Source organism: Lissotriton vulgaris, chromosome 11, assembly GCF_964263255.1.
Source record: "Lissotriton vulgaris chromosome 11, aLisVul1.2, whole genome shotgun sequence".
Classification (NCBI taxonomy): domain Eukaryota; kingdom Metazoa; phylum Chordata; class Amphibia; order Caudata; family Salamandridae; genus Lissotriton; species Lissotriton vulgaris.
In genome coordinates, this window is record NC_141699.1 from 350049089 (window position 1) to 350076867 (window position 27779).

General features: G+C 44.9%; 1 protein-coding gene across 3 annotated transcripts in view; it reads right to left on the reverse strand.

Moving 5' to 3' along the window:
• LZTR1 (leucine zipper like post translational regulator 1) overlaps positions 1–27779 on the reverse strand; it is a 201651-nt gene that overhangs the window by 158664 nt on the left and 15208 nt on the right. For all 3 annotated transcript variants that reach the window (XR_015300907.1, XM_086943316.1, XM_086943315.1), the window contains 3 exons: positions 22495–22551; positions 12478–12557; positions 8064–8172 (listed from right to left, as the gene is read on the reverse strand). Coding sequence is in view for 2 of the 3 variants with exons in the window: in XM_086943316.1 (XP_086799442.1) it covers positions 8064–8172; positions 12478–12557; positions 22495–22551 (246 nt within the window). In the remaining variant the exon portion in view is untranslated. The remainder of the gene's footprint in view (positions 1–8063; positions 8173–12477; positions 12558–22494; positions 22552–27779) is intronic.

Here is a 27779-nt window from a genome sequence, read left to right on the forward strand (position 1 = left end):
GAGCCGATCATGCAGTTGAAGAATTTGCAACTAGGTATGTAAGAAATCATGGAAGATGGATAGTTCTTCCTTAGGATTTTGTCCAAGGTGCCATCACAATTTTTAGCAAATGGATTCCCACAAAGTCTGCAACCGTTGCCGAGGGTTGTGAACACTTTGCAAAGTTCCAGCCAAAAACACTGAAAGTCAGAGTGAAACAGAGGTGAGCACAATGTGTGATTTTAAGACGCTGGCTCCTTACAGAGTATACTACAAAGAAGTATACTGTACAAAGAGTCCAGGTACCTCTTATAAGGGTACGGCTGACATGAGAGAGACGCTCCGCGTCTTCCGAGTAAGTTGTAGAAGTTCACTGCCGCTGCGATACACGCTTTACTTTTACACTAGCACTCATACTTGGATAGAACTATAGGCACCCATTGTTGTGTGTTCTTTTGTGAGGTTTGTTAATAACATTATCGTGACACCTACCATGAACAGCGACATGTGAGTTTTAATTAACTTTTCACTTTGCGCACTGCACACTTGGGCTTATTCACTGGTTTGCATGTTATTCCCACGTTCACATTGTCGACAGAGCATGAATTTTGTCAGTATACTTGCCTTATTTCGTATTTAGCATATGTTTATTTGATACTGAATATGCCATTATTTTGCCTTGTTTCTAGCCTTGTGGTCCCCGAAGAAGGGCTTTTCAGCCCGAAATGCATTGGACTAAGGAATTTGTTGTTCATCAATTTAACATAAACATAAAGAAAGTATCACTGTGATATATAAATGGACTTATGAATAAAATAAGACCGTCATGATGAAATGTTCTTTGTGATATCTTACTTCTATTGAGAAATTCTGGTTCAATCCAGAAGATCAGAGTGGAGTGCCAAGGGATGCTTCCAATGACCCATTGGAATCACAACAGAGAGTTCTTCAATAGACGTCACTGACAAGAGACGCCACCCGGGCGGCACCCTCAAATTTTGATTAACTTTATGAACTTTTTTTGATTAGCTTTTTTGACTAGCTTTTCACAACTTAACCCAAAAGGCTGTGCACTTCTACTTCCTTTGGTTATATACCTCTTATAAGTGGACAGGGGCTTGCTCTAGAAATCTAAAAAAAAATGCTCCCTTATGGAGTACTGTGGTCGAGCAGCCTTAGGCTAGTCAGAGAGGAGGGCTAGACATCTGCAATACACACACACACAATCAAGAAATGGTACACACGACTCAATAAGACAAACATTGGCATAGCCAATAGGCCTCGCCTTTGGGACCTTCTACGTGTTTAGACACGCAACAATTGATGTTGTTGCACCAAGGATATTGTACTGCATAACTAAATACTTATAAGGTTCCAAAGGCGAGACCTATTGGCTATGCCAATGCTTGTATCGTTGGACGTAAATGATAGGCTTTTTTTAATTAAAAAGTAAATGAATGCAGAAAAGATTTTCCTCAACATGTATGCAACGTGTAGTTTATTTTTTACTGAAGGGTACACAGTTGCAATGCATTGTACATTTTAATTGGAAATCTGGCAAACTAAAAAGTCTGTTTTAATCTATTTCCCTTTTTTAAATGCATCTTGCCACTGTTAGCTGTTTTGCGGCGCTCTGCCAGGGAAGGATGCGAAGTGGAAGGTGGTTGCACACAGGCGCTCATGGCACACCTCGGTATTCCTAAGGATACTTCTGTACAACCTCCTTGAGGTCTTCCTACAAGTGGTAGAGGGCAGGTAGTGGTTGGTGGGCCGGGTTGCGCTAGTGGTGGGGGAATCAAGTGGCTGGACCTTTAACAGGAACGGCAGAGTGACGGGTGACCATAATTACATGCGTCTGACAGGCAGAAACAATGATGGAACGAACGGTACCAATATATATTAGCCTTACAGATTGAATGTGTCCTTGTGTAACATACCAGTGCTCATGTAAAGCCCTCAAATACCTTCGGGTCGAGTTGGTACTATATAAATCTGCAAATAAAATATTTGAGGCTCAGCATCCTGTGATTCTGGGCAATCACTTAATCTCCCCATGCCTACCAAAAATGAATGTGTCCTCGTGTAAGGTAAATGGTGTTCATGTGTACATGTAACTGGTGCTCATGTAAAGAGCTCAATACCTTCGGGTCGAGTTTGCGCTATATAAATCTGCAACAACAAAAAAAGCCAAAAAGTGAGGTCACTTGGTTTTGCCAATGTTTGTTTGGTTGCAATTTCGCCTCTGCAAGTGGGGGTTAGCAAACAATTTATTGTACTATTGTTTGGAAACTCAAAAATATAGATACGCCAAATTTAAAAGCTTATCTTTTAGTATTCTCAAATATTTACTTGATTTTTAGAAACATTTAAAACACATGATACCTTAACTGTTTAAGAATAGCACACGTTTAGAGAATCACTTTTGAATTGGACCTTGATATTTATCGAAATATTTAAAAAACATGATCTCCTGAACTTTTGAATTTGACCTCCTTATACTCTGTCTCGATAAATTTCTGAAACCATCACCCTTTCAAGATGGCAGCGACGGGCAAAGTAAGCAGTCTTCCGTGCCCTATATTTACACACATCCCATGGCAAGAGGATAGAAACTATGCTGTGGGTGAGGTTTAGCTCTCAGCTAGAGAACCAAGCGCAAGTGTCCGGTGTCGGAAGCAGTGAGTGTTGTGATGGATTTCGTAAGGTACCTTTGGCATCACTGTTTTTGCCATGGCCAAAGGACCATGTTTGGTGCTGCTCTGCAGCGGGAAGAGAAAGAGTGGCAAGGACTATGTGACGGAGCGCCTGCAAAACAGGTAGATACGCAACATGGAGGGAGGGGAACAGTAAATGGAAACGGTCAAGTGGGTTCATGCTGGAAGATTACGAGAGAAAATGGAAAGGGGGAATGAGGGATTTCGCGACAAACAGCCCAGATCAATATGTAGCATGTAACTATAAAGCCTTACACTCAGTAAAAAAAAACAAGTGATGCCACACGTAAGCAGCATTGCGATCGGCGGTCTTCACTTCTCAAGCACTGCACTCATGCTTGTGGCGGCATCCATCCTGCGGGAGCGAGCAGCGGCCATATGTTTGTAATTAACGTGGACGCGCCGCTGCTCGCTCCCGCAAGGTGAATGCCGCCACAAGCACGAGTGCAGTGCTTGAAAAGTGAAGACCGATGGCTAAAGGCCCTCCTACAGCAGCATATGCGCGCTGCCTAGGCGAGACCTAAAGATCCTCAACAATTTATAAAAATAACATATCTTTATAAATATTTAGGCACCAGAATCAACAATATCAGGCAAGTACATTTCTAGATAAAAATATATGCAGTTATTAAAAGTTAACAGTGCATTCTTCAGAGGTAGCAATGTTATCCTATGGAAAAAAACAAATACTGCATACACGTTCTTCACAGCGACTTACAAGACCAATCTTGTGGACTTAAGTTGCAAGGTCCAAGGCAGCACCAACAGGTCACCTTTGGCAGCAGGCTGCAGAGGTGCAATACAGCGTCTGGTGCCCCACTGAAATCAATGGGGATCAGTCTAGTCACAAAGAGGCTGCAGGTTTGGACTGGAGGGCCAGTACAGTTGAACAAACAGGGGGCCTCAGGTCTCATGATGCTCAGAGACGTGGGGACAACTTTGATCCACTTCAGGCCAGGGTGGCTCAGTGCAGAGGTATCCTAAGGCGTCAGTTTTAGTCACCGGATACACTTACGGTAGAGGGGGCCTGCACAAAGAGGCTGCAGGTGGCGTGAGAAAGTCCACAGGGCTGTGTGCCATGATGGGTCTTCACTTTTTGTCTGCACCAAGACACGCAGCATGCAATGGCAGTCTGCATGAGTGAGATGAGGGGTCCCTTAGGCAGGCAAAATACATGCTGCAGTCCCTAGGGACCTCTTTGGTACCCATGACCTAGGTACCTGTGGTACCATTTACTAGGGACTTACAGGGGTGCCAAAGGTTTTCGAAAATAGATCTGCCACTGGGGAAATGGATAGCAGGAACCAAATGACATTGAATATAAGGAAAAATGTGGGGGTGACCATGTCAAATAAGGGGCACTTTCCTTCAGTGATGAGGCAGTTGTGGCAGAAGACAGCTTCTCTGATGGACATGTCTGTCCAGGGACGAGGAGGAAAACACAAAGGAAACATAGTTGGTGCAGGGTGAGCAGTCTGATCCTGAAGAAACAGTCATCGGCTGGGAGCACGGACGTAGGTCGTGAAGTAGGCCTTCCCCATGAAAGAGCAGCCGGTAAGAACACACTTGCAGTGGGGCGGAGTCAAAAACATTAGACTCTTAAGACCCCTTAGCAACGAAGCACACAAAGATCGAGCCACTGCAGAAGAAAAAACGTACCATGGGTTCAAGACCAAGGAAACTGCAGGTGTCGAAGGATAGGGAGCCACGCACAAAAGGTGCCTGATTAAAAGAAATGTCGAAAAGCCAAAATCGTGGCTCTTTTGCAAAACTTTGATGAGTCAAAGGAGTTTTGAATCTGTACAAGACCAGCAAAGTCAAAAGCAGTAACAGAAAAGTACGCTGAGCTCGAGCTTCCGACTACGCCTGACCCACACAATGAGCGACAGTAGGAGTTCTTTCATGAGGAAGAGGACAGCTTCAAAGATCTCACCAGAACAGGGTGCATTTGAGGAGGACAGGCAAGTCCTCGGAACCAACTCTCCACCAGAGGAAGCTGATCATTAGAGACTGCTTTCTTCTCCAAACCCTCATGCCATCCCTGGCATTTGTACCTCTTCATGCTCCCAAGCATACTTGATTTTTTGACAGCTGAATCCTCGAAGGTAATGATGCCTTGAATTGAAATGATGTACAAACAATCCTCTCAAGATGCCGTGTTCACCAGGGCCAATTCAGTAGCTGACTCAATCATCATGGCTAAAACTAGGAAGAGAGGTAACCCAGCCACTCAATGGAGAATTGCAAACTCTAGTGTACCCCTCAACTGCTATGGTACCCAACGGTGGGATGATACTAAAGTACTAATGCAACACTTGATCTAAAAGTACAGAAAGAGGGCAAAATCAATCATCCAGGAGGGAGAGGTCTTGGTCATTTCACACCTGTTACGCCCTGCTGTAGATGAGATGCTGAATCAGATAAAAAACAGCACAATGAAACAGTAAAGGCAATGGGAGTATTGTTGTTTTGGAGGGGCTTTTAACAGAGGCACAGCACTGACCAGAAGACAATCAGGGAGGGGAGATTTTTAGCTAAGCAACTCCCAGGCAACCGCACTCAACCCTAATGGCAGTACCCCTCAACATCATTGTAGCCCCTTTGGGGCAGAGCAAGGGGAAAAAGGACAGATTCCGAAGAGCACTGGGTCTGCAGCAAAATGACTCCCTAGAGCTATGCTTTCAACACACATCCATGGGGCCCAAAATAGAGGGTTTCCTTCACAAGCGGGATTCTGAACAATATAGAACATGGATACTGCACTAAATTGCTCCAAAAAACAAAAAACACCAACAGAGCAAAAAAGAGCAAAGAGTCACACCAAGGAAGGAATATCTAGTCTGCAGCGGGGAGTAAAAGAACTGCTGTTAAAGCAAGCCAAACAAAAGGTCCTGAAAATAGAACAATCAGGGGATATACTGCGGGTACTTCCAAATACCAAAACCATTCAACTTTCATGAAAGAACTTGCTCTCTCTCAAAAGGACTTAAAGATGTATTGAAATTCCCAGCGAGGAAACCTATGAAAAGCTTGTTGCGCAAGAGAGTTCATACGCCAAAGTAAGGACAAAAGATTTAACAAAATGTAATTCATTCCTAAATCTCCCAAATATGCTGTACTGGGGAGACTACACTCAAGTCACATCTGCAGAAATACTTACAAAAGATTAAAAAAACAAAGCCACAGTTAAACATGATCTCCTTTATAACTTTATTACCAACACATCTACAATGATTGAGGCTGCCCTATCTAAAACATTTTCGGGATTCAATATTTTCTTACTGATTAACAACATGTACATATTCACCGCCAACAACTACTACCTGGCAAGAGGGTCATTTCTAAAAACAGTGTCAACCAAGAATATCCACCCCTTCCTTGGACTGCTGTACACAGTCAAAAGTCTCTTTCCGCCCTGCCAAACTTATTTGTGTCACACTATTCCCCAATGAGTTTCAATATTGCTAAGTGTTACACGAGAAGGACGCACTGGGATATGTATGAAATATACAATAAAGGGTGCCAATCCACCATATAGATTTACTGATGTCTCTCAAGGGATATCGAAAGTCTCTCCAATCCTAGTATCTCCCAAAGCTTACCTCTTCAATGATGGAATTTCTTGGTTGCTGCACATAGCACCAATGCCTACTTTTAAGAGGATGTAGTGTGCAAATTTGGTCATTAGGCAGATCCAGAATAACATATGTTGGGAATCTCAAGATAAAAGTATGAAACATGTCATGCATGGAATGTAGTACTAAAGCCCAATTTAGGTAATTACCATTTTTTATCTGCTATATCATCGTTGGTTCAGCAATCCCTCCAATAGCAATTGGAATGCTGCTTATCCCACTCATGCAATTAGCTGGGTTTTAGAACAAGAGGAGAGTCACCTTGATCATAGCTTCTATACTTGATGTATTTCCGGTTGAGATACACACCCTTGTATGTATAACTTCCCATTTTTCCTCTGAAAAGAAGTGCCATAACACTCTCAACCCATTTTTTTGTTTCGCTGTTTTCATTACCCTTTTGGTTTGTTGAAAGAGGTTGTACATTGCAGAAATTATCTTCCAATCATAACTCTTCTTTGTAACAAGCCATATCTCAAATTTGAATATTTTAGGAAGTACGTTGTTGGTGGTTGTTGGACGAAGAGCACCAGCTGTTCTTCTTTTGAACTTCAGATTGTATCCCGGTAGTTTGAACCCTTAAATCATAGGGATTAGTTGGTGTTAAATAAATTTAAAATAGAAGACAAGTTTGAGCATGGCTATAATTTTGGAGAATAAGTGGATTTAACATAGTAATTCACAAGTCTAATACCTGCAGAGTGTGGTATCCAACCTGGAGATCAGGGGATCATAGTGTATTAAAGTGTAAAGAAACAAGTCAACCCACTATAAAGCCACCAGTGTTGACTTAAGCAATACTGCCAGACTCATCCTCGACATCACACGACACAGCCACATCTCCGGACATCTGAGAGACCTGCATTGGCTCCCCGTCAACAAAAGAATCACCTTCCGTCTCCTCACCCACGCACACAAAGCCCTACACGATCAAGGCCCGAGCTACCTCAACAACCGCATCAACTTCTACGCTCCCAAACGCCATCTCCGATCAGCCAGTCACGCCCTCGCCGCCGTCCCCCGCATCCGAAGAACGACAACAGGAGGAAGGTCCTTCTCCTACCTGGCCGCCAAGACCTGGAACTCCCTCTCGACCGACCTGCGCCTGACCCAAGACCACCTCTCCTTCAGGAAGAAGCTCAAGACCTGGCTGTTCGAGCAGTAGCAGCACCCCCCTTCCCCCCTCCCCCCCCCCCCCAAGCGCCTTGAGACCCTCCGGGTAAGTAGTGCGCTCTACAAATGTCTTTGATTGATTGATTGATACTAGGGCTTCACTGTTTAACTGAGAAGATTACATGAGCCAGATGGCATGTCTACACCTGAAAGCAAGGCAGAAACCTGAGACAGAAACATACACTGTATTTGGCCTACTTGCATTGAGCACAGAACTTCACAAAAACTTATCTTCTATAATCGACATGCCAGGAGAGCCCAATATATTAAATTAGGAGTTCTGCAAGCTTCAAACATGAAGACAAAAAATCTAATGTCTTCTCCTCTAAGTCTCTGTACCTCAATGTTTATTAGAATTCTTCAGGTGCTTCATAAACACCAAGGTGGTAGCCTCATGTTAGAATGCTCTAATTGGGTAAATTGCAATGAATGCTATATAAAAAAGTAGGATAGTTCTCATAAGCACCAAAACATGTGCCAGGCAGCTGTGTGCTATGGTTTAGTCAGCTGCAGTTTTAATACCTGGATCTGCTGTACCTGAAATGCAGCACGATGAGCTCACCTGCCTTCAACCTTCCACTCTGTCCATTGGCCAGTAGCAAACTTGTATTCAAACAGATCATTCTTGTTCTTCAGATTGGAGTTTGAATAAATGTCTCCTGTGTAACCACCTGTGGAAAAAATGGGCGTATCAAATCAATGTGACATACCAATGAGACAGGGTTACGTGTGTGTGGGGCTGAAAAGCAGATGGTTGGACAGTGTATCGTATCCTTGGATCTGAAGTGGGCAGGGGAAGAGTGATGGTGGGGGCAAGGTGGGAGGATGGCTGGGAAAGTCAGAAAGTATTACAAAAAATGTAAACCCATTCATGGGCACTCGCATCAGGGTAAGTTTAAGGGTAAACAAAATGAAGTTGTTTTATGAAGATTTCCATAATATTCACTGTTCCATAAAACTCATCTTTGAACACTCCCCCAGTGCAAAACGACATATTGACAACTGTATTTCTAAAGCAAGTTGGATACATAATAATTTCCCTTTACACGAAACACAAATATGTATGCAGATATGCAACAAGCAACAGTTACGAAAAATCGCACACAGAAATGTGCGATCTTCATCACACAAACATGTGACTTGTCCTCAGATAAAACAGACTCAGTTTAGAAACACACATCCTCGACTCCAGCGTCTTTATCCTACTCGGCTAACTTAACAACCACCTGGAGGAGCACGGACAAACTGCTGGAGATCTAACAAGCCTTGGACTCGCCCAGCAAGTAGAAGGCCCTAACCATGCCGCTGGACACCTACTGGACATCATCTTAACCAGCTTCAGCTAAATCAAAGTGGACAAGCACACATCCATCACCTGGTCCGATCACGCCCATGTCCATTTCAACATGCCCATCCCTTCCCACCACAGAAATGCCATCTCCAAACCCTTTATGCAGGATTGGAATAAAGTCTCAGAGGATTCTTGGAGATCTTACTCCACAACACCTCAACAAATGGCCTCCCCAGACCCATCTCCAACTTCAACGCCTGGATCACCTCCCACACAGACATAATGGCTCCAACCAAGACTACCAAAGCCAGACCACAAGCAAGCAGAAACACAGAAGAGCTCAAACCCACCAAGGGCCACTGCCAGCAGCTTTAGGCTGATGGAGACAAAGCCAGGACAACACTAAAAAGAGCTACTACAGATCAGCCTACAGACAATACCACCAACAAATCAGACACACCAAATGTTCCGCCCTCACAGAGTGCATGAAAAGCAGCACCAATAACACCACGGAAATCTTAGCTATGGTGGAAGATTTCTTCACTCTGTCAGCAACCTCCCCCAGCATCACTCACTCACAAAAACTCTGAACTCAGCAAGATCGCCAATATCTCCAACAACTTTGAGCCTTATCCGAACCTCCATTCTTGCAGCCGCCTTACCCATTACTTCCAATGCCCAGAGGACCACCCTGAGCACCTGGCCCACCATCACCAGTCCGGAAACTGTAGCAACCATGTGAACCATACACTCCAGAATACCATCAGACCCCTGCCCTCATCAACTATTTGCTAAAGAACGTGACAGCACACATGAAAACATGCCACAGTTAAGACTTCAGCAAACCCTAAAATACTAGTCAACTAACGACCCATCTCCCTGCTACACTTTCAGGTAATCATCAGAGATGATCATGAATAAAAATGTAGCTGCCCATTTTAATGACAACTTTCTTTACACCACCCAATTTGGCTTCAGACCTAACTATAGCACTGAAGCTGCTCTCATCGCAGCCATGGATGACATCTGACTGATCATGAATAGAGGAGACACCACTGCCCTCATCCTTCTGGATCATTCTGCCGCCTTTGATACCGTCTCCTACACCCATCTTCATTCAACACCTACAAAATGCTAAAATGTAGGACCAGCATTCTGTTCACAGGCCGCACCTAATCGGTCAGCTTGACTGCCTTCACCTTAGCTGCAGCCAAAGTAATCTGCAGAGTACCACAAAGATCCTCGCTCAGTCTCAAGCTTTTCAACATGGCTCCCCTCAACAGCTTCATTCGCGCACACAGATCAATGCAGGTGATACCCACTTTGCCCTGTCCCTCTCTGACAAAACACTGAACGCCTAAACCATCTTCTCTGTCAGCATGTCCCAAGTCGTCAGATAGATTATAACCAACTGCCCCAAGCTAAACACAGACAAGGCAGAAGTAGTCATATTCGGTTAAGACGCCTTGCTATGTGACTCCACCTGGTGGCATGCCGATATCGGGCCCACACCCAACCAAACCATGAAAAGAATCTCAGAATAATAGTCAACAACCAGCTAGATATGACAGGATAAATAAAAGCAGTCACCGCCTCCTGTTTCCACACACACAAGATGCACAAGAAGATTTTCAAGTCACTTACCTTCAATACCTGTAGAACCATCATCCAGGCCCGCACCACCAGAACGCTGGACAGCAGTAAAGCAAAGCAGTCTACGCAAAAATCAATGCGCAACTGAGTAGAAGATTCTAGACTATACAGAATTCAACTGCCTGACTCAGTCAAACTTCCCTTACCTTCACACATACTACCCTGCACCTCAAAGACCTCCTCACTCACGATCCACAAACAGGAACTCTTCAAAATAATCAGGCACACCTACCAAGCCAAGCACAACGGCCCCACCTACCTGAATCCCAATAACTAGCACACAGCTCCAATCTGTCGAACTCCAACTCGCACACATCCATCACATATACAGAACTAGATCTGGCGGACGGGCTTTTCTCCGATCACGCTCCCAAAGCCTGGAATTGACCTCTCCCTACACATCAGAGCTCCTCAGTTCTTGAATTTTGCAAGAAACTGAAAACATGGCTCTTCACCTACTCTTGGTCCACGCCGCTCCTACTTTACAGCACCAGGATACCCTCCTGTATGAGTCGTGCACTCCACACATACCCATGACAATACATAACCTGCCAAGTGAAAATTATAACACTTTCAATTTCTTTTCTTAACCATCTCATAATGACTGAGGGCTCAATAATTTCTGGGCAGACTGCTATACCACAGAAGGTTTTTATTCATTTTCATAAAAATAGTTCAACCCAGAAATAAACAAAAATGCAACAAAAAAAGAACAGTGCACCCTTAACACTTCAAGACAGCAACTTCGCATCGACTTACACCTCTGCCTCGTGTGAAAATGTAATATTGTATTACTCTGAATGAATGAATGAAAGAAAAGCAATTTATAGGGTGCAACTTAGCCCAAGGGCATCAAGGCGCCAGACAAAGCAAATATCAGGATAACAGTCTTGGGTCACCGGGTCCATGACTATAGATAGGCCTGGCAGCACTTGTGCGTTCCCTAGTATCTGCTAAAATGTGCACGGAAAGGGCTGTAGTCTCTCTTCACAAAATACACAACCTCACAAACCTTGATAGTATAAACTGCTAATATTTACTATTTCATTTCATACCTGTCAGTACCTGACAGTTTATGCAGATGTCTGCAACATTGATTTATTACTGGGCTGATGCAATAAAATGTACCACCACCTTTCTAGAATCTTCAAGAGGAATCATTTGAAGTCATAAACATGTAAGAAAATGTACTGATAAAGAGCCATAAATACACTTGAATATATTAAGAGCATTTAACCTGTGGGGTGTTGAACTTTTTTAGGGAGATTTCTGTGTTGTGACAGCTACAGTCAAGCAGAAATTGCATCAATTTGTAACAATTAATATGTTTCTGTATATTTTACCAAGCACTGGCAGAGCCAATAAGTTTCACCTTTTGGACCATTAGCTTTGCAATGCCTCTTTGTGATGCAAACCGCATCAGGAAAAAAGCAAAATCATTTTCCTGATGCTGTGGAGCATTGCTAAAAAACACAATTGAAAACCAAAGAGGACACAACCACTGCTGGCAGTTATTTCTAGCGGGGCACATGAAGCAGAGAACTGGAAAACACATGCACTCTCATGGTGTAGGTAACGCCCCCTCCACCCACCACCCCAAAAAAAAAGTTCCCTAAAAGTGAGCAGAGGATGGATACAAGTTATCCAGTCAAAAGTAAAGCAAATAGGTTATGATCCATGGAAGGGACTGCTACAGGAGGGACGAGGAAAACCATCAAATAAGCAAGCACATGAAAGCGACAACAAAGCCAAGCAATGGAAAGCATTGGTAGGCTGTAGGCCCCTGTAAATTCCTGGTAATCCCACAACCAGTCTTTTCAAGCCGGACAGATTGTGCTGTCTTGAAGGAGAGACCTAAAAATGCCATAACGTTTTAAAGAAAATGCCATGTAATTGGTGTGCTTCAGTCCTGAAATAAGAAGGGCAAACAAATCTATGTACTTTGGAGTTCAGTGAGACAACAATTGTGATGTAGAGAACACTCTCATAATTGGAGTCAACTAACATAGTTCTCAAAGTATCGCAAACTTACCAAATACAAACATGCTGCTCCCGTAGACAACTGCTGAATGGTGGTATCTCGGTGCTGGAGGGCTCCCTGTAGTAAAGGCCCTGTGCAGTGAAATAGCAAATAGATTTTTTTCTCAACATCTGCTGTGAATATATAAATCATACAGAGTAATAATGCTCAACAATTGTGTTTCCCTAAACACACCCTTCTTTCAACTTCCTGCTCACTGGTCTATTATAATAGGTCTGACGGATGAACAAGAGCCCTCCTAAATCAGCACTGACCGAGTCACAAGAGCAATGTGGAATGTATCACCCAGGCATTATGACAGGCACCAAAATACAGTCAAATACAGCTTTAGGGACTTACTCAGATGGTATGGGCACTCCAACACAAGTCTTCTACAAGCTTGAAACAAAATTCATTAACATTCACAACCCTTCAGTAATGGGAATCTGTGAAGGTGGAATAACATGCAACTGCATCCTTAGAATGTATAAGCCTGTCACAATACAGGGAGCTGGTGAAGCTGAAGTAAATGTCTGTGTATGAAGCTAGAAGAGATCAAATGTAGTAGTAAGAGTACAGAGCAAAAGAGGGGTATGGAAAAGAGAAGCACAGACTAACAAGAGAAAAGGAACAAAAAGAGCAGCCTTGGCTGCCGAACACTAAAGTGATCCACTACAACGGTGAAACAATGTGTGAGAGGGTTAGAAAGCTCAAAGGAAAGGAGAAGCTCTATATAAAGGAAAGTGTTCCCAGAGAAGACATGAACGACGTGAAGCCAGAAATTTGCATGTGGAGAAGCAGTTATGAAAGCATAGAGGAAATAAACTCAAAGTAATCACAGGACAACTAAAACTTTCCATCAGATATAGTACAGAGAGAAGCAATCTGAGAGGGACTTCCAGATCAAGGAATCTTCGACTGCCTTGGTGGAGAAAAAGATTGTACTAGAGAAGAAGGAAGCTGCATTGGGGGAGAAGGACAAGCTGGAGCTGAAGTCCAAAGGAAAAGGTGGCAGCAAAAGTGAGGTGCCTATTGGGAAGTCTGTACTCCCTAGATTGCCTTTACCTAGCCTTGGGGTGGGGGGAGGGCTGTCAGCAAATGATTTACTTCTTATGAGGGGGCATTGATCTGCATGAGACAGATTACACTCCAGCCGACATACCCGAGTGGTGCTCCACGCGCTACTTCTACCGACAGCTAGAATACCGACCGGTACCCCCACGCTCCTACGCACTGCGCATGCATACTGGAAAAAATCCACTCATTACACGTGGAGTTGCCCACCATACTCTGATAACTTACCACTCCTCGGAATCCCTACCCCCACTTGCCTACTCACCAAGCGGCGTCTTCTTGCCTGGGCTGAGGGAGGTGTCACCAAAGTGGGTGCTTTGTTAGACGATGGCACCCTCATGGATCATGGTAATTTCGTCAGATGCCATGGGGTCTCAGACGCACTATCTCACACATGCTCTAGTCCTACAATATGTGAAGCAGCACTGGGGGGGGGGGGGGGGGGGGAAGTGGTGTGGTGTGGCTCAGTGGTTAGAGGCGGCAGACCCGGAAGCAGAGAACGGCCTGGGACCAGGGTTCAATTCCCGACGCGGCAGGGTTGTGGACCAGGGTCAACGGACTCGATAATTCTCGCCTCGGTGCCTACTCTAACCAGGGATCACACTCGGCAACTCTGGGCATTAAGCTTGCCTCATCTCTACAACGGCCCCCCACAGACGCCGGGGATGCCTGGTTTCACCTTGGAGATACCCAGAAGGGACCATCTCACAGGGAAAGCCAGGACGGGTTCCCCAGCGGTCTTCAGCGCCAGGACACCCCGAGATGGGGTAACAGTGCGCTTTACAAGTATCATCATTACATTACATTACATTACTGGGGCCCACACAGGGAGGCACACGCACAACAGGAGCTGGTACACATGACCTACTAGATGGGAGAAGGCCGCCACCTTACTAAATGGCTATATAATGGTATTACAGCACACACCAGGATACGTTATTCATTCAATTTATGGTCCTACACAGGGCATACCTCACCCACACTGGCTACAGCGCATATACCCAGCCATGCAAAATCATTGCCCCAGATGTAAGTTGAGAGATGCCGATTTATTTCGCATGCTCTGGGTGTGTGCCCGGTGCTCACATCGTACTGTTCGGAAGTGGTCACAATGGTCAGATCCACGGTCTTGTCCCAGATACGCCTGCTGTCTGCCTGCTGGGGTTGTCTCGACGTGCCAAGGCACAGAGGGTACAGTCTTGCTTTATAGACCTAGCATTACTCCTGGCCAAACGCTCCATTACGATGAGGTGGAATTCAGTCACACCCCCATCACTCTATAGCTAGCACAGGGAGGTGGGGCAGCGCCGAAAGTGCTGCAATCTGACTGGAAGAAGACCGTGGACTGGAGTACCATAATAGAAGCTTTCAAGGCCCTTGTACCACAGCCAGTCCCTGCAGCGCAGGTGTAGTAGAAGCTTAACTACCCAGGCCCTGTCCAGCCTACAATGTTAACGCTTTATAAGTCCTGTTGACCCAACACTGTACAAAATGTATATTGGAATGTTTGCAGTCGGAGTGGGGGTAGCTAACGGTGCAGTCCGATACAAAGTTGAGGTGGAGACGGGCCAGACAAAGTTAGGGAAGGGGGAGGGGGGGGGGGGATAGTTTACTTAACTCATTATATGAATCTTCTTACCATACGATAATACCACTGCAGTACAGTGAGAAATGGACGACTTAAAGAACCAGCTGAACACCATAGTATAACAAGCTCCGACGTAACAGGAAATGTAATGCTGCTGTATACACTCGGGGCTACCACTGTAACCTTAGCAGCCTCTCTAACCCAGACTGTACTGCGTATATTCATGTACCTAATATGATTGTTTACTACTTGGTAATGGATGTTGATTGCTGAGGAAAAAGAAAAGAAACAAATAAAATAGGTTATAAAAAATTGAGGGGGCATTGAGAATACACAGGGTGCACAAGTAGCAGAGAGCAGCATTGCTATGCATGTGTGTGGGAGGGATGAGCAGGGAAGTAGTGTGCTTATGTATGTGAAGGATAGCTAGTAAAATCAAAAGCTTGACTTTACATTTACCTTGACAATGAAACATTTACATATCTTGAGCAGAAAAATGTTTTATTTGTGTAGGACAAATTGTGAAAGATAATTATTACTGAAAGCATTTCTATTCAGTAGGACAAAATGATATGAACTTGGCCTATTAATAGTGGTGTCAAAATGCATTTATATTTCAAATGATAACAATGAACTTTAAAGACAGTGCTTTATTCTGATAGAATGAAAAAATGCAGCTTCAAATTAGCTGGCACTGCTGAAGGCATCCTATGTAGTAATGCATAGAAATACTCTTTTGCATCAGAGAGATTGCGATCTCTGTGGCTAAACCAGCAGAAGGTACTGAAGAAACCGAGCAACAATACAGAGGAGGCTGAATGTCTGTATAATGCATCTCTATTATTGAGCAATATGAACTATACGAAACTCATGAAAGCTGAAAGTATTCAATATACTACAGTGACTGGAAACCGTGGGTAAAAATGATAATACGGTCTTCAGGCAGATGGTGATTCATGAGCCAGCCTCTTTCGTTTGGAACAGAGAAAGACTGAAGGTTGTGATAAAAAAGTGTGTTGGCGTTGAAAAAGACCGTTAATAGCGGCGCTCTTCAGTGTTGGATACCTGGACCTTACTTTGCATAAAGCTTGTATCAGGATGATCAGAAGCTTTTCCCAGGGAGTGAAGTGATACATGACACTACATATAACAATATCAGACAAGCAATGGGGGAAACAAGACTGCCCATTCAAAACTAATATGGAAATTCCCCGGATTGTTCTCTTCGCCCATCCTCTTTCTACTGTATGTCACTCATGCAACCAAGCTCTGGAAAACCATGTACGACTCTTACTTTATATGCAGATGAATGACATCAATTTTCTCAACACAAAATTGGCATCATAGACTGCTGCTAATGCCGACACTACTTTCACTAGCTTTAGCGAAGACTAAGAATCACAAAAACGAAAGAACTGCTCCTTGGTATTTAGACCAATAAATAACAATCAATTAGCAATATAATATAAGAATATTAATACATTACACATTAGGTTAATAAAAATTGTATGTATTAGCTAACAATAAATTTAGCACATATTACATCACTAATGCCATATGAAATCTACAGCACTACAAGTCAGACTTTGCTCATTTACATAGACCTGGTGAATTTCAGTGTTTGAATTTAAAATGCTCTTTAAGAAAAATGATTAGCAGACCTTTGTATAACTCCACTTTAACCTTTGTTAATCTGAATGTCAGATCAAGTGTGTACCCTCAAGCATGCTGGTTTTGTTTTTAAGTGCAAACCTAGGGCGATACATACTATTAAAAAAAACCTCATAGCTTTATAAATGTAAGATATTGTCTTCACTACTTTATAGAAGAGAGATCTGGCACAAAGCTCCTGCATTGAAAATATTTCAAAATAGTTTTTTGCGGCTGATGCTGGAAGATCCTGATTACACATCCAACATTACTCTCACTCAAGGAGGGGTTAGATCACTGGCCTCCAAAATCAATGTTGCACCCTCTGCACTGTCCTGCAACGGTGGACTGTTCCAGTCATTCCGTACTTGTAATATCTTGAAGGTTTGGAACTGATCAGAAGTCCTACAGAAGAATGGATGTTTGGGGTCATATAAATCATTTCTAACATGTAAATATGTGATCACCTTTTGCCACAACTGGGCAATAGCACATTATCAACACTGGCTTTGAGCAATGCATACAAGGTTTATTTTTATTTTTTCAATAGAGAGCAATCTTGATCTTGTTCCGATTATTTATATTCTGGGCATACTGTACACCTGAGATCCACTGCTATCTCACTTGGAACTAGAGCTTGAAAAACGAGGCAACCAGCAGAACTATACTTAAAAATAATTGCAAGCTTGATAGAACGGAGGATCAAACACATTTTCTTCTGTTATGTTGGTATAATGGCGATATAATCTTTGTAGTCTGGGGGTTGGGGGTAGGGTGGATTGCACGGGAAGATGGTGGACGCATTTTTGTGAAGCTCCACATCCAGACCCATGACTTGAGCACAATCACCGCATGACGGTGGCCAAGCCCCCAGCTTAGCTGAGCGGAGACCTGTACCTGTTGATGGCCCTGCCTGGTAAGGCGCACAGCCCTGTTGCTCCCTCATGTTGCATATGTGTGGGCCAGCGGCGGGGGCAAGGGAGGGTAATTCTGCTCTACCAGCGGGATTGGGAGGAGAGAGAGAGCCAAACTCTGGGCCTCGGCAGAGGCGGCAAACCACTGTGAGCAGGCCAGTGTGCTGGGCATGATTCCGGCCAGCCAAAGGGTGAAGGATCGGACCCCCTGAATGTCCCTGAGGTTTACTTTAGTCCTGATGTGGGCTGCCTGCATTGTCAGTGCTCTGTGCTGTGAACTTGGGAGCCTGTGGTGGTACGGGCGAGGAGCCATGTCACGCAGCCCAGACACGAAAGCCTGAAGGTGAGACGTGAATTCTGACGACAAGCACATGACTGAGGGGTGCGGATTTCAGGCTGAAGTAGTGGCACCTCTGTAGCATGGCCCAGCCAGCCCCACTGCATACCTTGGAGTCCCCGCCACGTGTGGTTGCTGGTCGGAGAGGCAGATACCCCATGGGAAATGTCTGAAGGGGGATTCCTCCCACTCTATGGAGAGAAGTAAGGACAAAAGCCAGGAGCATACTAAGACCAGCTCGGTACCTGGGGGCGATATAGAGAGCGGACAGCCAGAGGCGCTGCCCTATGGGAGACCCTACCACACTGCCATATACCCTGGGTAAAACACTTAGATGCCCACAAAGGCCACCGCTTCAACTGCAGAGCCGCTTCCCAGCCATGGAGTGAGAGAGGCTTTTTGCTGGTGTGGCAGTGCCCGGTAGCCAGGATATCACGAACACCTCTGTTTGTCTGCACCATATCCCCTCCCCCCTCTCGGGAAGAGAGCTCTACTAGGCAGGAGAGGCCGCACTGCTATTGCTTCCCTAGAGGCCCACCACAAGGGTGAAAGAACGGTGTGGTGGATCCAGGTGCAGATGGAGGTCTGCAGTGTTCTCCTATGCTTTGGGAAAGGCTGCGCCATTGCCATGGAAGTTGTGTGAGGAGCACGACTGACAAAGATTGCTTACAGACATGGGAGGCTCCAACATAGACAACATGTGCCGCCCCAGTACCTACCTTCCCGAGGTTCTTCAAGGGCCTGGCAGGTCTTGTATGGTAGTGAACGTGGACGTTAAGGGCCCGCTTCTGCAGAGGGGTCTTCCTTCCCCCTGGTGAGGGACCTGCGGAAAGCGTGAGTCCATACGCCTCATGGGGCGACAAGGGGGTGCAGGCCCTCATTCCTGGAGCACCCGAACGGAAAACCCAAGGACCAACCGGATAAATCTCCCACTCAAGAAGACTCCAAAAAGCTATGGAGGAGAAACTCACCAAGATCCTGGAAGCAATTGCACTCTTGACAGGAACTCCGTGGTCGGGTTGACACTGTCGCCGTTAACGTGGGACTGATCAGTGGAGACTAGAAGAAGCTTAAGGCCAGAGTTGATGGTGCGGAATATGCCATAACAGATAAAGACCATGCATCAGGGACTTGGAAAGCAAAGTCCTATCTCTTACCGCCAAAGTCCAAGAACTCGAAGGCAGGGCGGAGAACTCAAGGAGCAATCTTGCCGCAACAACCTCAGCATAGTGAGCTTTTCGGAAGGGGCGGAGGAGTACAACCACATACAATTTTTAGGACTGGCTGCGGAAGACAGTGGCACCTGTGAAACTGTTGCCTCGCTTTCTGGTTGAGTGTGTCCATCAGGTTCCAGCCCATAAACCTCAAATGGGAGCCATCCTACAGGCGACTCGATCCATTGGTCCAATCCTCTATGAAAAAACAAGCATTAATCTCTTTCCAGGCTACACAGTGGTAGTGAAGCGCCGCAGAGTCTCCTTCATGGGTAGGAAGTGAAAGCTTCGACAAATTGGCCTTAGGTGCTCTCTTCTATTCTCAGCCAAGCTTAAAGTCATAGCCCACACAACCAGCTACTTTTTTAAGGAACCCACAGATGTCTGGGACTGGGTGGAATAGCATAGTTATTACACGGGCACTCAAACCTCAACATCTGAAAAATCCTGAACCTGAAGGCCCCGGGAGGTGAACCAGGCAAAGTAGCAGAGAGCAAAGGGCTGCGCATATCACAGGGCTCACAGCACTATATCCACGGGGACCTCCTGGTGAATATTGGGGAGCTCCCTGACACCTAGTCAACTGAAGGACGGCCTCTCTGAACCAGACTCACACACTTCCCATACCTCTGTTGCAGTGCGGACTCCCAGGTTCCCACTTACGTTATGCCACTGATGGCTGATCCATTGATCTAAACACATGGATGCTACCCAATGCCATCGTATATGGTGGTTGCAGGATCCTGGTCGCCATGACCAGTGGCTGGGGAGGATGGTCAAACCACACTGCGAGATCATCTCCTTTTTGAGCAGCGTAACTCAAAGCCTACTGCAATGTAGAAATGGGTTGGAATTGCCACTTCTAAAGTTGCCTCGGTTTCTTTAGTTTGGTTTACTCTTACAACTCTCACCTGGGGTGACGTGTTGTTGCATGACACTAACATACAGAATCCCCCGTCTTCATGCCAATGGTAACTTAAGGATATTTAAGAGTGACTCAGAGTCACCTCATTATGGGCTTTTTGGTTAACTGCTTGGGCGGCCACATGTTTGGGGTTTGCCCTTGGTTTGGCATTGTGGTGTTTTCTTTTGGTAACACAATACGGATCACACGGTGGGAGGGACACTAATAAAAATTCACGGAGCCACTGTGGGAAGTAACCCTCTGTGAACGCAGACTGGCACATCTCCAACATTTTAGGGGCTAACAGGGACTCGTATGCCTTGTAAAACTCCGCAGGCAATCCGTTGAGGCCCAGCATCTTCTGTGTGGCATTGCCTCCAACTGATCCATGGATTTCTTGAAGCATGAGGGGGCATGCAAAGTCTCCCTATCTAGGGGGTCCAAAGACCAGGTCTTCTAACATGGCTGGCTGAAGTCACCACGTGGGTACTGGGAGTCTTGGCATCCCCCACTCAAGATGTACCTGCAGTGGGTTATGGACAGAAAAAGTTTGCCCGAGGTATTCAGTTCTGTTGACTTGCGGAGTGGAGTGATATACCTCACATGCAGTTCATGGGGAGTGGAATAATAAGAACTGTCCAGAGCCCCAGGGTGCATGACCCACCAACAATCAAGGAGCGACCAATGAGTGAGCCACTGTGAAAGGCAATTGGCGCTGTTACCACTAGTGAGGTAGGTTGTAGGGGATGTGATCGGTCCATGTGTGGATCTAGGATGCAGTTAAAATCTCCCCAAAGGATTCAAGGGATGAGAGACCAATGGATAAGAACTAAGGATATATGTGCCAAGAACGAGGACTGGGCTGTATTTGGTGTGTAAATATGCCCCAACAACACTGGCCTCCCATTCAATTGGCCCTCCATCAGCATGTATCGCCCTTCAGAATCGATCTCCTCAGATTGTGCCTAACCCCAACCCCTGGTTTGTACACAGATGAATGCTACTCATACAGACCCAGAGTAAGGGGTGCTAAAGCATTGCCGTAGCCAGTGCTTTTGTAAGTGGCCCTCTTCGTCTTTGGCATCGTGAGTTTCCTGGAGGAGCCCCACCTGTGCCCCCCTTCGCTGTATGCATTGTTGCACAGCAGGTCTTATCCTGGCTGTTCCCATCCCCCTCACATTCTACGTTAGTATGACCACCTTAGCCATGGTCAATCATCATGATGTGAGAAATATCAAGGTTGAAGGGGGGTGGAATAGATCAGCGCACAAGGATAAGAAGGCGTGGCAAAGGATGCAAATCTCATCTATGAGCTGTGTGTTGTTGGGAAGAGCGACCTAGCACAAAACTGGAAGGCACACAACCTCCTGACCTTGAGTCACTGGTGCACAGCAATGCTTAAGTGGGGCAAGGCTGAAGCACTGGCATTGTGGGTGGAGGAGGTCAAGGAGCTGCACAAGATCCCAATAGCCTCCTCCTGGGATGGTCTACTCAATGATTTCCAGACATTCAGAGAATTACTAGTAGATTAGATAGGAGAAGTGTCCCTGCTTCCCTTTCACACATAGGATTGAACGCTGCCCTCTGGGTCACCTTGCCTGGGAGGTCTACAGGTCTTCCACTACACAAACTAGGGTCCCACTTCCAGGGGAACATTAATCGGTGTTCAGTCATGAGTGGTGTGGTGTGATGTGAAACACACAGCGCAGCACACCATACTCTATACTACTCAACAAAGAGTGTTGTAGAGGCTCACATGTATTAACATTGGCTAGGAGGACTGCATGATCGTGTGGCATTGTTGTGATCTGTGAGTTTATAATGTTACTGTTTATTCAATAAAAACTTGAACCGGCAGCTACTATGCTACATACTGTCTATGCATAAACAATCTCTGTATGTACATATTGTCATCTACCAAGGTATTGTAGATTATGTATTGCAATGAAAACTAATAAAATTGGTTAAAAAAAGATCTGGGTCTGCACATTTGGAAAAGAGGCTCTACAAAGTCATTTAATAATGTGTTCCAGGAAAAAAGAAGTAATACAATATGTCTTTTTAGGTGTTTGCAAATTATATTTTAAAATGCTTTTTCAAAGGATTTGCATTTTATGTTAGCAAATTTGCACTGTCATATGTGCTTTCTATTTTAATCACGTTTATAAATGTTATTGAGCAAAGCTTTTGGGCAATGAAGATCTTAAATGTTGTAGTTTTTAATTGAGAAACCTATTAAATAAATATATTTACTTACATACTTTAACTACAGACATGGGTCAAGCATATTGATGATTAGGACAAGCTAAATGCTACCTTTCCTCAGGAATCTAGGAATATCTGCGTACCTGCACCAAGAACAGTCCTTTACATCAAACCTCAGCAGGTCATTCAGCATGATCTTTCTGAAAAGGAAAGAGAAGGTTAGATTATTGCATTCATTTGGATACCACCAGGGATTAGGAAATGCCCCCACAGCCACTACAGAAAAAGGTTTTGCCCACTAACTACAAAAGACGCAGGATTGACCCTCGACCAAACCACTTGGGAACAGGGATGACGTCACAATAACCATCACAGAAACACACCAATGTGCCTGCAATAATAATTCTGCATGTCCAAATGTTACAGATTCATCTTGTATAAATAATATGGTTGTGTATTGATACATGTTCAAAAGATGTGAAAGAATCTCCCTGTTGTCAACAACTAAAGGATGTATCTGTAAAAGACCCTCCCATGTTACAGGGTAGGCCCACAACATGTGTCACATTAACACCACCTTTAGATTGTTGTCAAGGCTCTGCAAAATCAGGACAAACTGTCTTTTCTCTTCCACTTTCATAGCAAGCTCAGTGGGGTGCATGTAAATCTATAGCCAGGCAATAAGTTGAAAAGGCATAATTATAGTGACATTTTCTGTTCCACCATACGTCTAATTCATTCATAGAACATGCACAGGGCATCAAGTAATGCAAGTAAGTCAGTAGGTTTGAGGAGGAAACAGTACTTAAGTACGTTTTTTTTTAACAATTCCGGTGCCTCCTGTCTGGCACCCAGGTAGTAGTATTTTGCAAATGTATTGGTGGCATGCTTTCATACGTAAACCACCTTTACTGCCTTTCTGCTAATGGAGTATGCCTAAAGCATTCCCATCAATTGTTTGTCTGCAAAGACTTAGACAAGGCCTTGCCTTTACTGGAATGTGAGAAAGGTGCAAACTTTTTGTGTGCCAGATTGCTGCCTTCTATCCGGAGTGGTATTTTTGAGTCTGTATAGCGTGGACTGTGTGCAGGTATCATTGATCTTCAAAAACAATCTTGTAGTTATACGATCTGGTTCAAATTGGATTCCAGCACATGCTTTGAGTAGTAAGAAAGGGTGCATTCAATAAAATAACCTTATTTTGATGGAAAATTGTAAAGTTTATCCACTGACAATCTTGAAGCTCACTTATTGATGTAATCATCTTGAGAAAAGCAATTTTCAATTATCATGTTTACGCTAGGTTCAAATGGAGGTGCCAACAATTATAAGGAGCACCACCTCGAGCTCCCAACGTTTCAAGTGTTGCATTATTGGTAGGATTTGTGTATTTTTGGGCATACAATCCATTTGTTCTACCATGTGCCTTTCCATAAGGAGTCAGAGGGGCTGAGTATACTCTGATGACATGCAACCTGGGTTACTTTGAGTGCTAGATGCATTAGGTGTGCAACAATGTGCAAGATGATGAAAGGGGTGTGTGGGTAACAAGGTGCTTGTTCGAAACTAGTGAACGAGTGTCTTTATCTTGCAGGAGTAGGGCTAGTAATGGGTGACTGCTCATCTTCCCAGATAATTATTTCTAAGTAGAACAGAAGAAACTGCAGAAGTGTATCATGTTCAATTCTTAAGCAAGTCGGTTAGGTTAAGTATCTCCTTGTTGAGGTATTTTATCTTCTCTTTTCAGTGGCATCAGCAAAGACTTGAAGGGATATTGATGTGTGTGGCCTAGACCTATTTATGCTTTGGGAGAACCACAGATAGTGGACCATAGGGTTAATTAATTACATGATCACATGATAAACAGTAGGTGGAATAAGAGGAGAAGCAGTGATGTGAAGCCCACTTAGTGGCGAAAGTAGGGGTCGTAGATGGGTCCAGATGGGCCTTCTGGAGTAGGGCAACATGCACATGATGTCTCTCTCTCTCTCTCTAGATAACCCAAGATCTGTCTCTTTTCGCGAGGATATTTTAACCCCCGGATATTCCATGTCATGCAGGGTATACTAGATTGCATGTGAGTAGTGGCAAAGATGGGGTCTGGTATCATGGTCTAAATTGATGAAAGGTGTCATATAGGACAAGCATCTGACATATTCACGTGTTGATTTAAACGAAAAAGCAAGGCAAACAATCCCTCCCTCCTCCCACTCAGACTTCCCCAACTTGTCGGGCATGTATTCCCTCCCAGTTACAACTAAGAAATAAGGAAAAAAACAGGTGTGTGATGTGATGCGGAATTTATATAGAGCACTATCACTCCACGGAGCATCTTGGTGCTTTGACTCCACCCAGATGAAGGTGTCCACAGCTGTACTGTCCCCAAAGGAAGATAGATTCACATAAGTGCGTTGCATGCTGGGTCACAGGCTATATATCCAAGTTTTCAGGGATTTCCTAAACCCTTGTTCGGGTGTGATCTCACTAAGCTGGTGGGGTAGTTTATTCCATGCCCTAGCGCCAATCACTGCTAGGGATTTACCTCCCTTTGTCGCCAGTCTAAATTTAGGAACAATGAGCAGGTTGGCTGTAGCGGACCTAAGATTACGAGAGGGGTGGTATCGTGCAAAACTTTTGCTAAGATACATCGGACCCTGCGTGTGAAAGGCCCTATAGGTAATAGTCAGGACTTTAAATAAGATGCGTTTGTGAATTGGGAGCCAATGGAGGGCATCTAGTGCAGCAGAGGCCGAGGACTTTCTAGGCCATCTGAGCACCAATCTAGCTGCTGCATGTTGGACCATCTGAAGTCTGTGCAGGGCCGATTTGTTTGACCCTGCATACAAGCTATTGCAGTAGTCCAGTCTTGATGTAATTAGCGCCATTGCGGCCGTGCGTCTGGCTGCAAGGGGGAGCAGGTCAAAAAGAATTCTGAGGCCCTTTATGATGTTGAAACAGGCGCCTGCTACCTCCCTTGCTTGCTGTTTAAACGAAAGGGTATCATCAAATTTGATCCCTAAGTTTCGTGCTGCCTTGATTGTGTTTGGCGGGGCTACCGCATCCTCTGGCCACCACATCTGAGGAGAGCAGGGGTTGTTAATTCCGAACGGTAGAATTTCCGATTTGGCTGAATTACACTTCAGGTGATTATTTGTCATCCAAGTGAATGTCGCAGATAGGCAGTCTTTCAAGGTCTGTTCAGCATTGGCCAAGTCCTTTTCCAGGACTAGGACTAGCTGTGTATCATTAGCGTAAGCAATAGTGCTGATGTCAAATGAAGAGATTAATGTGATCATGGGGACCATGTAAAGATTAAAAAGTGTGGGGCTCAGACTTGAGCCCTGTGGTACCCCTGTCTTCAATGCCTTTTCCTCAGAACAAAACTGTCCTAACGTAATTACCCGACGCCTATGTGTCAGGAAATTTTTGAGCCACTCTAATATGGTGCCTACTATGTCCGGATTGGCCAGGCGATCTAAAAGGATAGCATGGGACACCGTATCAAACGCTGCAGATAGATCTAAAAGGATCAGGACAGCCTTCTTGCCCCGATCCAGCGCAGCTCGTATGGTCTCCGTTGTGAACAGCAGGGCCGACTCCGTCGAATGATGGGCTCTAAAGCCTGCTTGATTAGAATGAAGAATGTTATTCTCTTCTAGGAATGCCTTAAGCTGCTTATTTACACAAGTTTCTGCCAATTTGCAAAGGGCTGGAAGAAGCGAGATGGGGCGCAAATTGGATAGAGTCGTGGGGTCTTGTAGTGTCTTCTTCTGAAGCGGTCTTACTGCTGCGACTCTCCATTGTGGTGGAATCTCACCAGATTGAAGTGATGAGTTAATAATGGAGTTTATTGCAGGATTGGCCTCCTCTATTATAGCTTTTAACAGAATTGGGGGACAAGGATCAAAAGGAGATCCTGACTTAATTAGAGATATAGCCTGGTGGGTATCCTCCAGGCTAATCGGGGTGACGGTTTCCCAACAAGCCGTGTAAGAATCTATTTTGCCCCTTGACTTTGAATCCACTGGTTCAGCCTGAGGGAAATCTTTGGTGAGATTGTGTATTTTCTGATCAAAATAGTTAGCTATCTCGTCACATAAAATCTGGGACGATGGAATATCCTGTGATAACAATTTAGGATTTCTGAAACTGTTGACAATTTTGAAGATTTCCTTCTGCTTGTTTTTTGTAGCTTCGATCGCGGTCGTGTAAAAGTTGGCTTTCGCACGTTTGATCAAGGTGTGATAGTGACTCCTAGCTGCCTTGTACGCCTCATGTTCTTTACTATCATAATGGCGTCTCCATCTACGTTCTAAAACTCTGACTTCCCCTAATGTTTCTTTTAGTGAACTCGAAAACCAGGGCGCAGATTTCCTCTCTTGCCGGGATCTAGGCCTTGCACCTAGGGGTTTTATCTTATTCCCTATTGCACTGATCATCCCTCGAACCTATGGTTATCTATAGTGGTATTCCCTGACAGGGTGGGTTTGCTCTCCTTCACCCAGTTGGAAAAATCAGGGTGATCTATGATTTTACCCCAGCACGGAGAAAGCCTCCGTGATATTGAAGTTAAGGGGTTACTCCCTTGTGGGTAAAGCTAGGGGCCTACCACATGCCATTATCCTCCAGATATTCCACCCGTCTATCGCCTCACGCTAGCAGACTGGAAACAGTGAGGGGAGGAGGGTAAAGTACCGGGTGGTACATGTCCGTTAGTCATAATAATGGAGTCAATGGTGGCGGACGTCTGTGCAAAGTTCTATGGTGAGCAACCCAGGCCAGACATTGTTCAGAGCCATTAGGGTGGTCAGGCTTAATCTTGTGTCGACAATGGAGACCGGGATCTGGAGTGCACACTATTTGAGGTCTTAGATGGCGACGTCCCCCAGTGGGTTTTGAGGTAGTCCTCGATCTGCTGTGGGATGTGGAACACCTGCTGTTTCCCAGGTGCGAGATGCGGAGCCGCGCTGGGTAGAACATGGAGTAAGGGATGCTTTGGGCCTGTAGTTCCTTATTGACGTTGGTAAATTTCCACCTGGCATCATGCACATTGTGTGTAAAATCGGGGTAGAATGACAAGGTTGTGTTTTCATACTCTACCTTCTTCTTTTCTCGCGCCAGGCGGAGTACCGTATCACGGTCTCGGTAGTTGAGAAATCGGACTATGACTGGGCGTGGAGGCATCCCAGGCGCAGGGCGCACATTCAGGGACCTGTGTGCTCTTTCCACAGTGAGGTGATTGGAGAATGCCTCAGCCCCGAACAGGTTGCTGATGAGAGTTTCAATTCAGTCCTCCATGCAGCCAGTAATTGCTGACTCCGCCAGGCCAAGAATACGGATGTTGTTTCTCCTGGAGCGGACCTCCAGGTCTTCATTTTTTTCTGTAATGATTTTAAGTAACCTATTTGTGAGATGTGCTGTCTACTAT